Below are 17,170 nucleotides of genomic sequence, written 5' to 3'. Positions count from 1 at the left end.
ATTCTTAATATGCCTTTTATTTTTAAGAAAATATGGTAATACAAAGTCTCAGTTGGGAGACTTTATTCTTTCTTGGCAAAATAAAAAGATAATTGTTCTATGTTAGTTTCCAAAATTGCTTTAAATGTGTTACAGGTAAATAAAATCTATTAGTTTGAGAACTACTGTTGAAAGCAATAGCTGGTTTCTATGCTATGTTCTTACTGGGAGTAGGGTATTTGTACAATTTTACTCACTTTCTATTCTGAACTTTTATCAGAAAAAATTGCCACTGGACAGGACCTCTGAGATCATATAATTTATTTATCTTTAGCATTTACCAAGATGTTTTGATTGCACATTTTGACCCTGAGAACTTTCAACTCTACTTTGGCATAATCAGAATTATACAAACACTAAAACATTTTTTATCGAGGGAGTATTTTTCAAAAGCAAACAATGTAAGGCTCATAATTCTTCAACTCATTTTCTCCTCAGCATAGTTAAACCATTTCTTATTTTTCCAATTCATTTATAGTTTACGAAGTTCTTTTTAACAAGATCAATTCTGCTCCATGCATCTTCCACAGTGAAGATTTGATTCATCGATCAGTTGTTTTTTTGTGTGTCTATCAAATTTTGCCCTTATAGCTTCTAGCATTGTGGACGTTCTTTTGTGGTCATTATTCCTACCACATCCAATTTTCTCATGTCACATTTGCTGGTCTAAATTTTGTTGTGGATGTTTGATTCTTCCTTCAATTTTTCAGTCAATAACAAATTTCACCAAGTGCGTTTTTAGCTGCTGCCACTTCCACTTTGTGTTGATTTTTTTTTCCCTGACAGGTCTGATTTTTTTCCCTGGGTTAGTTTTTGCAGTTTGAAGAACCACTTCCTACAACTAAAGCCAGTCTCTTCCCTGAGTTGTTTTTTTAAAAAACATACATGAGGGGTCATGGCATCAGGGTCAAAATATCCTGTGTCATTAACAGAGACCAGTGGTCCAGGATTAAGAAACTGGCCCAAGGCCATAGATAAAGTTAGCAGCAGAGTTCTGCTGGGTCAGTTTAGACTACACAGCTCCTCTAGTTCAGAGAAGGGCAAACAAGAATGTGAAATTGGGATGATCTTGCTGATGTGCCTGCCTCCTCCCACCCTTCACCCCTCAACTGCTCTGTAGAGCCTAACAGAATTCCCATTGAACTGCCACCCTAAGAAACAGCAGCTGGGGCCGAAGTTCGAAGCCTACTGGCATCTCCTCGCTCCCTGGCTGAGCCCACTTTAGAATGTGTGTGCACTGGGCTTGATTTACAAACAAGCCAGGCCAGCAAGGGAAAAAAATCCCCTCTTGTGAAGAATTAGGTCACTGGCAGAGTTGGGGAGGAGAGGGAATCAGGCCTTATTTGCCCATCCTTCAGTTTACCCTCCTCGCTGGAAGCAACCAGGGCAGAGGCCAAGGGGGTTCCTGGGAACAGACATTTGGGGTTGGGGGCAGGCAGTACCCACGTACATGTTCAAGTGTGGTTGTGTGAGAATGTGAAAGCGGTCTGTGTCCCAGCGACTTGGGACTCCCCCCATCCCAGTGCATTTGTCTGGATTACTCTAAGGGGGATATTAGTGTTGCCTAATAACAGCTTCAGATTTATCCAGGGATTTGTGTGATTAATTCTCAAGCAAAGTACAGCAGATAGATTAGAGCTCAGCCTGTGCGGTCTGTCTACACCACACATTCCCTGTTCTTTCCAACCGGCGCTAGGGGAGGTCCTCCTCCTCCTTCCTTGTTGTCCTGGTTGTTGAAGGCTCTCATGTTTAGACCCCCACCGTAAGGTGGCTGAAACCACTTTTCACCTCTGTAATGTGTGAGCGAGTATCCAGGAAGACAGTGAAGTCTTCAAGTTCATGTTCCTGTTGCTCTATGGAAGCTGCAGAGAAGGGGCCACCACTGTAGTCTTTGCGCTGGTTTCTTCTCTTAGACTCCTGTCAAGGCATTGGTGCCCTGACTGTGGCCCAGCAGGGACAGTAGTGAACTGACACATAGGTGACTGGAGTTCAGGTTTCAGCTTGAACACTGTCCAGCTGGGTAGACATGTCAATTCCCCTGTCTTGGGTCTGTTTCTCTATCTGAGCCTCAATGGATCCTGCATGACTTTATGGCATTGGTCACAGTTATAATTAAATAACCAATTGTCTAGTTGTTTGAGGCTCATCTGCCCAGCTAGGCTTGAAGTTCCAAGAGTGCAGGACTCATGTCTGTCTCACTCATCTGTCATTGCCCCAGCACCCAGCACAGTCCAGTGGCATGAATCTGTATAACGAATATGTGTCAATGGGTTGTATAATGAAAGGGGTGAGTCTGCTTGACCTCCTGCAATTGAACTTCTGAAATTCTCTGTGTGTCCTCTACTCTGTTCTCCTTGAAACAGTCCCATGACAACCCCCCCATTTTTATGTTTCTACTGTTTTTAACTATAGTACCACAGAAGTTACAACATAAAAATGGTAATTAATAATATTTACAACTTAAAAGCATGTTTTCAATACATAATATGTGGAGTTCCTTTCCCATCTTCTTGCTTGATCTCTGTCATTCCTGGCTGTGGACCACCTCATGGTCTGGGTCCCCAGGTTGCCTCTGGAAAGGCCTATGGAGTCCTGTTGACGACTTCAGGAGGGGACTGGTGATGATTAGGGGGCTACATGCATGGTCCTCAGACTCCAAAGATTTTCTTTAGGTCCAGGGCAAACACTGTACTAATTCCACACCAAGAAAACTTTACAAAGGGAAGGAACCAATCTTGCTCATTTTCTGAAAATGGAAGGAAGGGAAGAGGGTGACGGAAAGCAGAAAAGCTGACGGGCTTAGTAGTGAGAGAGCCTTCAGTTAGGCCTACTTGCTTTCTCCGAGGGTTCCCAGGTCTCTAAAAGACTCCTGTTCTCAGAGATGAGGGCTTTTGTAGAGGCATTCAGTTGAAAGTCCCCAAGTAACCTGAGCCAGTATGTGACCCATGGCAGGCACTGCTAATCAATCATGACCTCCTCTTTCTTCCAGGCCCACATGAAGCCTCAGACTCTTTCTTAACACATTACTCCAGGGTGTCACAAATGAAAGAAAATGGACTAACATGTGCTGAGGGTGGTGCCAGGCAGATTGTTAGGCATTTTATATGCATTTGTTTCTTTATTATCTTCACAAATCTCAAATTGATATGATCCCTATTTTCCAGATGAAGTTTAAGTAACTTAACCAAGGTCACATAATAAATAGGAAAGCTGGTATTTGAGCTCCAAGTTTATGGTCTTTCGGGTACACCATATGCCCAACCCTCAGGGGTGTCAATCTGACCACTGGCCAGCTATGGCGACGTGTTCTTATAAGATTTCTCTCCACTTAATTGTTGCTGTCCATCCTCTGAGGGCCGCTTCAAGGTTTCTTCAGCAAAGATTTAGAAGCATTCTCTGTCAACTCTGAATCCCCCATCAGTGCTAAGTGTGATAAAAGATGACCAGATACAGCTGCCCTACCATGTTTATGTCCTTTCTTGGCTTATTGGATTGACTAACTACATCGCCCACAGTTATTTTGAGTCTCCAGTGCCTAAGTCAGTGTCTGGCATGCAGTAAGTGGTCAGTAAATGGTAGCTCTTTTGAATTCAACCAGACACAAAGGCTCGCTCTGGGAACAAAAAAGGGTGAGGATAAAGGCTTGTGAAAAAAGAGCCTTCCCAGCTGTTCTGGGAACCTTACAGCCAGCCTTTCTCAAAGTGTTCAGTGAGATGCCACTAGGTGTTTTACAGAGAGGGAGGTGTCCCATATTTCAGACCTCCGGGAAAACTGAGTATTTCACACTGTGTCTTAATGCAGGTGAGGCTTTCTGGAGTCTTGCCATAGAGACGCTTGATTACCTTTGTTTAACTCGCTGTTTTCTAAATTTATTTGACCACAAAATATTTCTTGGAGGGGGGGGGGCGGTGGCAAGGAACTCCTATTTACTTCTTGCTGGGTGTTTTATTTTCGTGGAGTTCAGTTGTGGATATGTCGCCCCAGCTTATAGTTCTTTCTCTGAAATACAGACCCCAGGGTCCCGCCCAGCAGCAGATGTCATGGTCACTCGAAAATGCTTTATGACCATCAATTCTTTCCCTCAGTTTTCTACACTGGTTTTTGAGATTTGCCTTTATATCCCATAGGGAGATAGATTTGGGTGATTAGACCAGTGAGGGAAGAGTAAATAGGGAGCTGCAGGGAGGAAAGGGCTTTGGATTCAGAGAAACGGAGTTTAAGTCCTGGCTCTTACTTGTGAGTTGAAGGGACTTGGGGATATTAACTTCTCGGAGCCTTGGTTTTCTTATCTGTTAAATGAGGACAACAGTCGTCCACATCAGGGTTAAATACACATGCACAAGAGGCTTCCGTGGTCAGCTGAGACATAGAAGTCTTCAGTAAATAGCAGCGATGGTAATGAACAATGATCCTTGCCCTTGTCTTCTGGTCATATTTTTGACTTTCTTTTATAATATTATTGTGAATAGGGACCCTACTCAATATATATATGTGTATATATATATGTATGTATGTATGTATATATATATATACATACATATATATATACATACATACAATATATATACATACATATATATATACATACATATATATACATACATACAATATATATATACATATATATACATACATACATATATATATACATACATACATACATACAATATATATATATATATTGGATCAAGTGTAGTGGCTAGTAAGGAAATGCCACTCAGTTCAGGTTTCTGGAGTGAATAGATGAATGACATAGCACTTTACTGTTTACAAAATGCTTCCATGTTTATGGTCTCATTTAATCCTCACTGCAACCTGGACATGTAACCAGTGTCATTGTTCCCACAAGTATGGGTGTGAAAACTGAGTCTCAGAGAGGCTGAGTGAGTTGCCCAAGGTCTCAGCTAGTACTGGGATGAAAAGTTAGGCCTCTAAACCGGGTTTCTGTGAGCAGAATGTGGCATATACACACTGTGTTCAGCCCTTAAAATAAAGGGAATTCTGACATAAGCTCTAACACAAATGAACCTTGAGGATATTATGCTAAGTGAAATGAGCCAGATGCAAAAGGACAAATGCTGTATGATGCCACTCACTGAGGTTCCTAGAGTAATAACATTAATAGATACAGGAAATAGAACGGTGGTGCCAGGAGGCATGGGGAGATACTGTTTAATGGGTACGGAGGTTCAGTTTTGCAAGCTGAAAAGAGTTCTGGAAACGGATCGTGGCGGTGGCTGCACAACAATCTGAATGCACTTTATGCCCCTGAACTACACACTGAAAATGAGCAAATAGTAAATTTTATGTTAGGTTATTAGTTTCCCACCATAAAAAATTAGGGAAACAGAACCCCTGGCTTCTGACCCCAAAACCCAGGGCTTTTTCCTGCTATCCATAGCAGTGCCCCCTACAGAAGAGCTTCGGTGGGCATCTTCTTCCAAGGCTCTTTTTGTACTGAATTGCAGAATTTGCAGAACTCACCTCCACTGGAACCCCGAGAGACCCACCTGTGTCTTCTAGATGATAATTCCAATTGGCATGTGCCCTGAGGGGTTGGTCTCTTCAGAGAGAAAGAAATCTTAGAAAAAGGACAGATCTTCTTTCTCAAGGAAATCACTTGGGTCGAGTAATGCAGTAATTATGATTTGCCAACATTGATCAGTACTTTGTCTGTGCCAGACTCCATCTTGGTACTTTTGAATTAGTTCCTTCTAACCCTTACACCAGTTCTACGAGGTATGTAGATTATCTCCATTTTACAGATGGGGAAATAAAGGCTCAGAGAGTTAACATGTCCAAGATCAAATATATGGTATTTATTAGAGCCAGGATTTTTATCCAAGTGTTTCTGACTCCAGAACTCTGTGCTGTCTGCGGGGTGCTGGGAAATTGAAGATGTCTGCATCTAGGCTGTTTCTGCAACCTGAGGATGTATTCTCTGTCCTGCTAGATGATGGGACATCCTCTGATTCAGATCATTTAGGTCAGTTTCTCTCTTGATTTCCTTGTATTCTCTGTGCTGCAGGTATGTACCTCTCTTCCTGGAGGGTCATGCTCATTTAAGGAGGTCAGCATCTATTTCTTTACCTAGGAAGATGGCATTTGGTCCCTGAACCCTGGCAGTGTGCATCTGCTGTGAGGACTTTTTAAAGCCCTCATCCTGTTGGGTTGGGAGCCTTTTGTAGGTGCCAACCTCATGACCTAAGGCTGGGAAGTATTATTTAGTTAGAGATGACTTTTGTTTGCAAGGCTTAAACAGCTCAATAGAAGCTCAACTCGGCACTTTCAGTTTATAAGGGATATGTCAACGAGCCAGCAGGGACACTAATATTAACAGTTTCAGTAAGTTTTTGTTGAATGTTTACTCTCTGCCTGGCACTGTGCTAAGCACTTTGTATGGATCATCTCATTTGATCCTAACAGTCATATAAGTCAGGTACAGTCAGTTCTGCTGTAATGTGTGTTTCAAAAATGCAAATTTGTCCCAATGCGATTGATATATTAGGGAACTATATGAGCATAATAATTCCGCTTCTGATTATGCATGACTTCATCCGTAAGAAACACTAGGTGAAGGCAGAAAGCTGCAGCCGGCTGACTCCAGCTGTGCAAGGACACCCAAAGTGCACACACCTCGAGACATGGTAGCTGCTTTGGTCACCCTGTGTGTGATGAGCCACACCCGCCTGACTTCCAGTGACCCTCCCCTCACTACAGCACAACTCACAAGCTCCCCACTTTCACATGCAAACTTCACATCCTTTTCTAGTGCCACACTTCTTGTTGTAATTACATGTTTCTTTGCCATGTAACGTATATAAAATGGGTTCCTGTCTTTTATTGTTATTTAATATTTTTATGGGGCAATAATGTACATGACCTCATAGGGCTGTTTTGAGGATAAAATGAGTTAATACACAGAAAGCATTGAACAGTAAGCACTCAGTTCTTTTGGTATCATTTCCATGATACACATATGAAATTCTGAGGATTTTTAAACTTGTAGTCTGTCATTCTGTCAAACAGCAGCGTGAATCAACTTGCTAAAGGACACAATAAAACATCAAAGTACAACACAATCGTTGCTCTTAGAGACACAAACATAGGAAAAATTGAGAATGACAACTGCAAAAGTTGCCACTCTCTTTATTATGTGTCACTGATGATGTTTTGGGGGGTTGGGGCCCCAACCCCATTTTTCCTAATAAGCCCTGTGCTTTTCACCATGCGATTTTGCATAGCACAGTGACTTTTAGAAATGCATAGGAGCTCTGAGTACCTTGCTAGCAGAACTGACTCTACTACCAATTATTCCCATGCAACTGAAGAAGAAAGTGAAGCTAAGAATTTGACAAAAGCATTTTTAATCACAAGTGGCAAACCACGATTCAAACCCAAGGTTGCCTTAGCCCCACATCTGTGCTCAGAATCCCGAAGGCATAAAAAAATAGTGCCGTCTGCACTGATCTCTGATTTTGTCTGTAGCAGGTAGACTCTCTCTCTCTCCACCTGCCTGCCAGTCAACCTCTAATTCCTCAAGCCAGAGTCACTGCGTGTATGTGAGAGCCCCTCAGGTATTGGGGCACAGCAGTGACCTGGCCCACAGTGCTGTCCTCATTCTTTCCTGCCTCTCATCCTGCTTCTTTCCCTGCCACTGCCTTCCTTGGCCGGCTGGTGCCTGACACAGCAGCTACCCTTCCTCTCTAGTTTGTAATCTGGAGTTATTAGCATGAAGGAACAAAAGCAAACAGCACCAGGGCTTGGGGGTGGGGCGGGGCTCAGTCTTCACAAAGGTGGATAAATGGGCTCTGTGTCAGGGATGAAGCTAGCACCACCTGGCCTTTTGTGGAGAGACAACTCTTCCTGTGTTTGAAGAGCTCAGACACCAACAGCTGGAAAGAACCCCGGATGCAGGAAAACCAGCCTCTTTGCTGCTGCAAGTTTGCTTTAGCTCCCAACTAAAAAAAATCATTTCTGTGTTTGTTCCTGAAGGAAAGGGAAGAAACCTGTGCTCATTCTCCCCATTAGGGATAAGAAAGTTAGGCTCCTTTGGACATGCAGGCTTTGCTTTTATTTACTTATTTTTCCCTAATGGGTGTGATCCTGGGTGCATGGCCTGCCCTGACATTTATGGGCCTGGGGCAGGAACATACACAAGGCCACCAGGCAGCCTCCCTTCTCTCTACCTCTAGCAGCACAAAGGCCTACATATGTGTGCACGCCTAGCCTGCAAAAGTCTGCGGATCCTGCAAACAGCCTCCCCTCCTTGGCCATTTCTTGACTCTAGAGCAGTGGTCTCTAACCTTTTTGGCACAAAGGACCAATTTTGTGGAAGACAATTTTTCCACAGACCAGGGTGGTGGGGATAGTTTCAGGATGATTCAAGCAGATTATATTCAAGAGGTTTACCTCCTGCTGGGCTGCCTGGTTCCTCACAGGCCGGACCATGGGTCGGAGACTCCTGCTCTAGAATACATACACCAGTGGGTTGGGCTGCTTTGGGGAGAGTGCCCAGGGAAGAGGTTGAAGTCCATGTGGATGGCGCCCATTTGGGCAAGAAGTCCTGAGCACGGGAGTGTCCTCTACATGGGGACCACAGCAGGTGCTGCTGGTTCTGGGTGGGAACATCCATTTGGCCCCATGGACCCCTCTCTTCCTGGGGCGGGCTGTGGCTGCAGAAGGGCAAAGAACAGGCTCATCTATGAAGCAGGTAGCCCAGAGCAGGTAGCTCCAGTGTCCAGGCCCATGGTCGTACTACATCTGACCTTTTCCTTCTATCCTAAGCTGTGCCTTTTTCTTACTTCTGGGAGATGGCCAGCATTCTAATTCCTAATGTGTAATAGCTCAATGGGTACCTGTTCTAGTTTGAGACAATTTCTTCTATTCCAGAATATAGCTTGACCCTTATCTGATGTGCTGCTACTCGGAGTATGAGAGGTAGTAATAATGATAGAGCCTCTGGGTCTTAGTTTCCTGGCCTGTGAAATGGGCTGAATAGTGTTCTTACCTTTTGGGGTGGGGTGGGAATTAAATAACGTGTAATATAAAGAATTAAATAAAATTAACTATAAAGCACTTGCTATAGTGCCCAGCACACAGAAAATGCTCAACAAGTGTGAGCTTTGTCAGGATTAGTGTGACTTTGTGCCAGGGACACACAGACATTACCCCATTTTGCTCTCACATTCAGCCTCTGATGTGTGCTGCTGGACACAGCAGTTGGCTCAGGACTAGACATGTGACCTCAGCCAAACTGAGGGAGATTTCCCTAGAAATTTTTCCGGAATGATCAGGAAATAGGCTGTTCTCTTTTCTCTAGAGCTGCCAGGTTTCGTCTTCGTTGCCCCGCGGAGACAGTCCACATGATAACGAGGCCAAAAGCAATGAAAACAGGGTTTCTCCACTTAGTAAGGGGGTGAAGCTAGACCCGGAGTCCAGTCCCAGCTCTGCCCCTGCGTGCACAGGGATGTACCTTAACCTCTCTGAGCATCGGTTGTCTCATGTGAAAATGGGGATACTAAGGGAATCTATCTCAGTGAATTGTATCAATTGAGATGAACTAGTCACTATTCAATATATATTGCCGAACACCTGTTAGAAGCCAGACCCTGCTTAAACTCTGGGCATACAAGTGTTTAATAAAACAGACAATACTTCTTTTCTCATAAAACTTGTGATTTAATGGGGGATATAATAAAATAAAAACATGGACCCAGCATATAATGTCAAATAATGATCAGTGCCATGATGAAAGGAAAAACAGAGTAAGGGGTGGAGGAGGGTCCCTATTTTAAAAGAGGTGGTTGAAGAGGCCTTTCTGGGGAAGTTGTATCTGAGCTGATGCCTGAAGAAAGTGAAGAACAGTTTTACATATGCCTGACAAAGACTGTTCAGGCAGGGCAATAGCAAAGGCACAGGCTCTAGGCAGGACCTGCTCAATTAGTGTTATTGCTTCTACTGCCATCAGAGCAGGACTGAGGACTGGCTCACGTAACAGGCATCTTTCCTCTCCCATCCTTCTAGGTTTGGCATTTACACTGACCTGGGTGGATAGCAGGTACTCAAAGAAAAACAAAAAACAACAAAACCTAGGGGGAAAAATCCCGATGAAAACAAATCCTGGCCCAGACTGCAGCCAACTCTCCTTAGGAATGTCATGCTCAGACCCGGGGCAGGGAAGCAACCTAGAAAAGGATTTGAAAAGGATTTGAAAGCTGCCACCACCCTTGGCCCACTCTTTCTGCCTTCACGACCAGGAATAAGTAAATTGGGGCCTTCCTACATTCCTACCTCCACTTAGTATCCCACAGACACAGCATCTTCAACAACTTCAACCACAAGTGCGGATGATCAGCATGGTTATTTTAAAGTTCAAAGGAACAATTTCCTGCAGTTTGGGGAGATCTGCTTTTTCTAACTGCAGTCTGGGAGTTGGGTTTGGTGGGGGGAGGACCCTCCATCTGCCGATGTTGCACTTGCAGAGTATAGCTTAGCCTGGGGAGCCTTCCCGTCACCCTTCATTTGGACTCGATCCTCTCAAGAGGCAGGAGCCTGAGATTCCCCCAAACCCCTGGAGGAGCTTTGGGAAGCATGGAGCAGGCTGCCTCCTGCAGGCAAGGCCCAGCCAAACCTTCCGGGACCCCACCCGGTGAACTCTGCCTTGGGTCTGACCTATTTTCTAGGAGAGAAAATAGAATATAGATTTACATGCTGTGGCACTCTGGAAAGCTACAGGCCCAGCAGTGTGAGAAAATCAAACAGCAGGAGGGAGCAGGGAAGGGCTGGCAGGGCTGAGGATGCCATCTCCCCTGAATCAGTCACATCTGGTTGTCAACTGCCTTTGCTTCTGCAATTTCCCCCCACTTTCTAATCTATTTAAAAATTTATGTACACACACACACACACACACACACACATATTTTCTCTTGCCAGTTCTGGGGCCCAGTGTTGCTCTCTCAAACACAGACCTCAGGCTGTATATCAACAGCAACTACAGACAGAGGGCACTCTAGGGGTGATTCCCTTGGAAACAGAAGACAGCAAGGCATGGAGTCAAAACCACCCCAGCTGCATTCTAGGACAGACTGCCTTGCTGTGTGGCCATCGAAAGGCATGGGGTGGGTTTGTTTTTTAAAGATATTCTTGTCCCCTCCTATATGAAAGTAACCAAATTACCAGCGAATGTTGACAGAGGGCTTTGTGCAGGCTAGGTACTCTTCTAAGCTCCTACAACAACCTTGGAAGGTAGGAACTATTATCACACCGCTTTATGGATAAGGAAACTGCACCAGCGCTGGATTCTCATGACCTGGTCTTGTGTCCCATGCCTGTCTTTGGAGCTAAGGTGGGGGTAGGGGTCATCTCTACCAAGCCATATGGATTAAGGGTAGGAATAGGAGGTCCCAAGAAGACAACTGGGGCTTGCTATAAAAAGGAGACAATGATGCTTGTCAGACAATACAGTAGATGGATACTGTTGAAGTTCTGATCCCCACCCTGTGCCCACCCCACTGCCCATCCCCCTGCCCATTCCACTCCTACCTTTGTCATTTCTTTCTGCTGATCAGAACTGAATGCAGAGATTCATGTAAATCAGATGGTATAGTGTCTCTCTGTTCCTCAAACTGGACAACCCTCAAAACTACCTCTAGGTTGATGCCACAGCTGGAGCTGAATTTGGACCCTGACCCCTCGCTAAAGTGGGGGTTTCTTGGTAGTCATTTTTGGTAAGAAGAGATGCTGGTTTTTTTTTTTTTTTTTAATGCATAGGACTAGAACTGGGCCAAATTATAGTTTGAAGAAGGAGAATACAAGGTATAGGATTGGGATTTGTTTTGTCTCCTGCTAATGTTCACCCAGAACTTGTTAGCTCCCTCTGGCCCCACTTCCTCCTGAGGAAAGGGGAGGGAGGAGAGACAGCCCAGAGGAAGGGAAGCCGAGAGGTTTTCACTCACAAATAGAAGAGTCGAACCTAAATCATCAAAAGAAATACAGTTTAATTCCTGTGGTCTCCTGGCATTTCCAGGGAGCCATCTGGTCAACATTTTTTGGTAATTCTGTCTGTGGTAATTCAAAATGATAATAATCAGAGCAACTGCCATTTATACAGTGTTTGCCTTGTACAGAGTTAAGTGCTTTACAAGTATTTAATCTCATTTAATTCTCATAACACTGCCATGAGGGAGGCTCTGTTTTCTGTCTGTTTTAAGCTGAGGAAAGGACTCAGAGAGGGTTCAGTGATTGACTCAAGGCCATTGAGCAGGCTGGAAGTTGAACCCAGACCTGTCTGTCTCTGAAATTTAGGATTGTAACCACAGTGCCCAAATGGACAACTTAGTATTGGGAGAATTTGGGGGTTCTGAGGCAGACTGTCTCCCTTGGGTCTTGGTGCCCCCAAAGAACATGTTTCAGTGAATGATGGTGTTGACACTCCTACCACTGGACTCTACCACACATAAATAATTTGATACCCTGTTTAATGAAGGGGTATTTTAACAACTGCTATCCCAGGCAAGCCATCAGACATGGTTAATGGCCCTGCTTAGTTATTTATGCTGAAGGTTTTCTCTTTCCATCTCTTCTATTTTGCCTCTTTTCTTCCTCCCCTCTGCCATTCCACTCCTAAATCTAATAACTCATCAGAAAACTTGAAAGGGGATGTGGCTGAGGAATGATTCAGCGCTCTCTAGAAGTCTCTTTGGGCAGATACTGCTTCTAGGGGACATAGGGTGTAGGTTGGAGAAATGCTCAGCTGTTACTATGAATATGCTCCTCCCAGATGCCGAGGCACAACTCTCTTAGGTCAGTGCCTAGATTTTTCTGGAGCAAGAACCCTAAGGAACATCCTGGAATTTGACAAATCTAGTGGCAGCAAATTAGAGGCTCAGAAGATAACCCATGGCCCACTCAAGAGGTAGCTGGTGGGCATTCACCCAGCTCCCTTATGGCTTCAGGGTGTTGTTTTGGCTTGCAAATTGAATTTGGTTTTCATATTCCCCTGAGTGACTTGGGTTTCAGTTGAATGAATGTTGAGCTGGGTGGGATTCAAAACATCTAGGGTCTTTTCTAGGCTCTGTCTCTGAACTAGTTGTGCGACCTTAGCCATGTTTCTCAACCTCTTTCATCCTCCATCTTAACAAAAAAGAGTAAAGTAGATAATGTTTACAGACATCCCAAACTTACCATTCAATAATTCTAAGTGAGTTACCCAGGATCACCCAAATGGCCAGTGGTTTCCTGAAATAATCTTGTTCTTTCTCCTTGGCTGTAGCATAACCTCAAGATTGGGTCCAGGGGTTTTAACAGTGCTTTGGGCTGCTCTTAGTTTGGCTTCTCTAGCATGATTCTGCTTTACATTTGAGTGGAGAAGGAGGAGATGTGCTCATGGAGATGACGGGAGTGAACTGTTTTTCATTTTTGAAAGTTCATTGGCTTAATTCAAAGATCCACCTTCCCATGGCTGAGTGTTTATTTGCAGATATCAAAAGTGATTTCAAATGGCAATTCCTGTCATTAATAATGGAGTGAAAGCAAGGAGAGAAATTAAAGGAGCAGGTAGAATTTCAATGTCAGGCAAATGATCTACTCACACTCAATCCCATGTGCATACACTGCTGTCTGTGATGAAGAAAGGTCATTGGGAATATCAGGAGGGAGAGAATTATGAATGTTCTGTGATTTGTGTCCTTCAGTCCTATGTGATGAACAATGCTGCAACTCGCTCTTAATTCTTATGCCTCTTTTTCTTTGTTCCTCAACAGAGTGATTTATTATTTTTTTCTCTCTACTGGGAAACTTTCCTTGACTCCATGTCCAGTGTTCTATATCTGGTGGGGAGGGGGATTTGCTTGGGCGTTGGTATGCAGAAATCAATCAGAATATTTTAATTGATATTCTTGCAGGATTCCAGTCTGCTCCACCCTTTGGAGCCCTATCTGATTCCAGGATGTTGTCTTTCCGGACAGATGTGAAGCTCACCTCTCTTGCTACATGCACAGTGAACAGGGCACTTGGCCCCTCAGCTTGCATGGGTGGTTTTGGGTGAAGGTAGAACTAAGTGCTCAGCAGCTGATCACTTTTGGGGCCTTGCATAAACTTGATAGTCATGCAAGCGCACATTGCATTGTGTGTGTGTGTGCTGCTAACACTCTTCTTCCTTTTTCTCTCCCTTTCTCCCCTCTCCCTTTCCCCCTTCTTGAAAATGCTGCCACAGATGTCAGTCAAGGTCCAGGTGAGTCTTTGTGTCTGTACAGCTGCCCTGTAACTTTCCTCTCTGCTAGATTGTGCATGTTTGACTCTGAGTGAGACCTTTTCCTAGGGACTGTAAACACAACCAAAATCTAAATACACTGCATTTTTATTGACTTAAGGTTAGGAGAAATGCCTTGAATTGATGGATTTGTATTGGTTTTGAAGAATCATTTTAAAACCAAACAAATGCAGTTCCCATGCTTATATTCTCACTTCCTTCTGATGAATATTTCTGGGTGAATCACAGAGTGGAAAGTGGACATTTTTTTAAATATATTTTTAACAGATGTTCTTCAGATATGTATTTTCCCATTTAATGCACATTTTGCTTTGTCCTTCATAAATCTATTTACCTTCTATAGCTTCGTGTGATTGAAAGTTTAAGATATGACATACTCAGCATGGAAAATATGATGTGGGTAAATGAAAGTTTCTTTCTTTTTATTCTAAGAAGTGGCTTTTCCACAATGAAATTAGCAATGTTTTTTCTTGGTTATGTAACTAATACATGCTCACTGTAAACAATAAACTATTTTTTTAAATCAATGAACAAATGGAAGAACCATCCTTATGACAATTGTGTGTTCTTTTTTCTTAGTGCATACTCAGGCAGAGTCCCAATTTGAAGTGTTGTATGTGTCTAGACACATATATATGCACACACAGAGAGACTCATATGAGAGGATACAACCATTTATAGATAAGAAGCATCACATGATTTAGACTGGTTCGGAGATCATTCTGAACTGGCTAGAACTTTGAGTTTAGAAGAATAACTCCATCAAATAAGAAGGGAGTATCATCTCTTTTTAGATATTTCCATATGTTTTCTTATTTAGTCCTTTCAACAGTTAATTCTTATAACATCAATATAAGTATGTTTATATCCATTTTAATGTGAGGGAAACTTAGGGCCCAGCAGGTTAAACAGTTTGCCCAAGGTAATAGGGCTCCTTGGTGGTAGCAATGTGATTTGAACTTAGGACTTGCACACTCCAAAGCCCATGCATCGTTCACTGGGACACACTGAAAATTCTCAGTGATCGAAGATCTGGTAAGTATTTCCCAATGGGTCTATTGTTTATTTTTGCTTAGAAGCAGTGTGACATAATCAATCAGCAGACTTCTTTCCAAGTAAATTTTTAAAATTTATTTTTGAATATCTAAAATAATTAACTAACTTTAGGAAGAGTTTCTGGTCATTAACCTATATGAGCTGTTGTAAAACATAGGAAAGTAATACAATTATCCCTAGCTAATCCACAGGGTTTCTCCACCTCATGTCTATCTACTCCCTGTCCCTTTGAAAATAAGTGTTTGAATCAAAGCACAAGACAGCATTTCCCAGGAAGATGACATTAAATTCACTCTTTCTATCTGATAATATTTTAGTTAGTCTGTCACTCAACAAATATTTATTGAGAACCTACTATGTACCAGGCACTCTTCTAGGCACTATGCATAAAAGAGTAAACAAAGAGAACATTCCCTGTCCTCAAGGGTCTTTTATTCTAGATAGGGACAGACAGTGAACTAAGAAACTATATTCATACAGGGTGGGGCAAAAGTAGGTATAGAGTTGTGAATATGAGAAACATAGAGTTTATTCTTGTATTATTATTTATTAATTATTGTATTATTTTCATACCAACAATTCACCTACTTTTGCCCTACCCCGTATGTGTATATATTTTCATATACATATATACATACACGTACATGTTATGTATATTATGTATCTACATCACACATGTATTGTACCAGGTGGTGTGTAATAAGGGCTGTGGAGGAAAATGAAGGAGGTAAACATGAAGTTGCTAATTTACAGAGGGTGGTCAGAGAAGGCCTGTCTGCTAAGGTGATGTTTTCTGGGATGCAGCAAGGAGGTAAGGGAGGAAGGCATTTCAAGTTTGGTTTGTAAAGGTGCCACTTGGCTTAGCCCTTTCTCTTCTTCGTTGCCAGCATGGATGTGAGGCAGGGTCCCCTTGTAGACTTGTGCGCACTGTGCCCTGGGTAGCTGCTCCTAGCCAACCAAACGAGTGGGGGCTAACACCCAGCCTGCATTCCCCTTGCCGAGCCTGTGCTCATGGGGTTGCCTCTGACCATGGCGCACCTTTTCCTAATCTCCCCCAAAGGTGCCATATTGGTCCTGAGTGCGAGCAACAGCGTGGTGGGTGAAGTGCAGTGGACCATGGGTTCTCCTCCATCTCTTCAAAGGGGGAGAGGTCAGGGGGTGAGCCTGCCTTAGATGACAGCATCTACAACTAGCACCATTCCAATTTCACGGCCATTATCTCATTTTATCCTCTTAATAACCCTCTGAGGTATGTCACCTGCGCTCTATTTTTCTGCTGAGGAAGTTGAGGCCAGAAGGTTAAGTGATGTGCTGATGTCACTGATGCGACTGAGTGGCAGGGCCAAGAGGGGATTCCAGTCTAATTCTAAATCTTACATTTTTCCTTCTGCCCTGGAGATGTCAAAAGTCGATTGCCAATCCTGTCACTCCACTGAACCCTTACTTTTTCGTGGTTTCTAAGCCTGAAGCAAATAATGAATTCAGAGCCTTTCCCAAGGCCCTGAATATGGCAGGAGGCAGCCGGAGTTGCCTGGCCTGGTGGAGGTTAGCAGGCAGCCTCCCACCTCTCTGAGCTCCTGGCCAGGCAACCGGAGCCAGCTGGGCTCTGGCTCTGAAGTAAGAAGAGTTTGGTGGCTCTCTGATGTTTTCTTCCTTCTGCTCAGGAAGACAGATTGGGGGTTTCATGAGCCAATGCAACTGCTTACCCAGGGGCCACTGGGGAGGACTGTAAGGGAATGATTGATTAATTGATTAATTTTACGTGTTGAAGAGATTGGTTAGGAGTAATGCTACTGTAAGACA

The 17,170-nt window shown here is 43.5% G+C and overlaps 1 protein-coding gene across 1 annotated transcript in view; it reads left to right on the top strand.

Annotated features, from left to right (window-relative positions):
- The window catches only part of NRXN3 (neurexin 3), a 1,509,805-nt gene that overhangs the window by 81,118 nt on the left and 1,411,517 nt on the right, over positions 1-17,170 (top strand). The window contains exon 3 of the mRNA XM_037031267.1: positions 14,255-14,272. Coding sequence (XP_036887162.1) covers positions 14,255-14,272 — 18 coding nt within the window. The remainder of the gene's footprint in view (positions 1-14,254; positions 14,273-17,170) is intronic.

The sequence above is a fragment of the Sturnira hondurensis genome, unplaced genomic scaffold (assembly GCF_014824575.4).
Source record: "Sturnira hondurensis isolate 20B ecotype Veracruz unplaced genomic scaffold, ASM1482457v3 Scaffold0021143, whole genome shotgun sequence".
Classification (NCBI taxonomy): Eukaryota; Metazoa; Chordata; class Mammalia; order Chiroptera; family Phyllostomidae; genus Sturnira; species Sturnira hondurensis.
The sequence above is the reverse complement of the archived record's forward strand: the minus strand, read 5'-3'. Positions and strand labels throughout refer to the sequence as shown.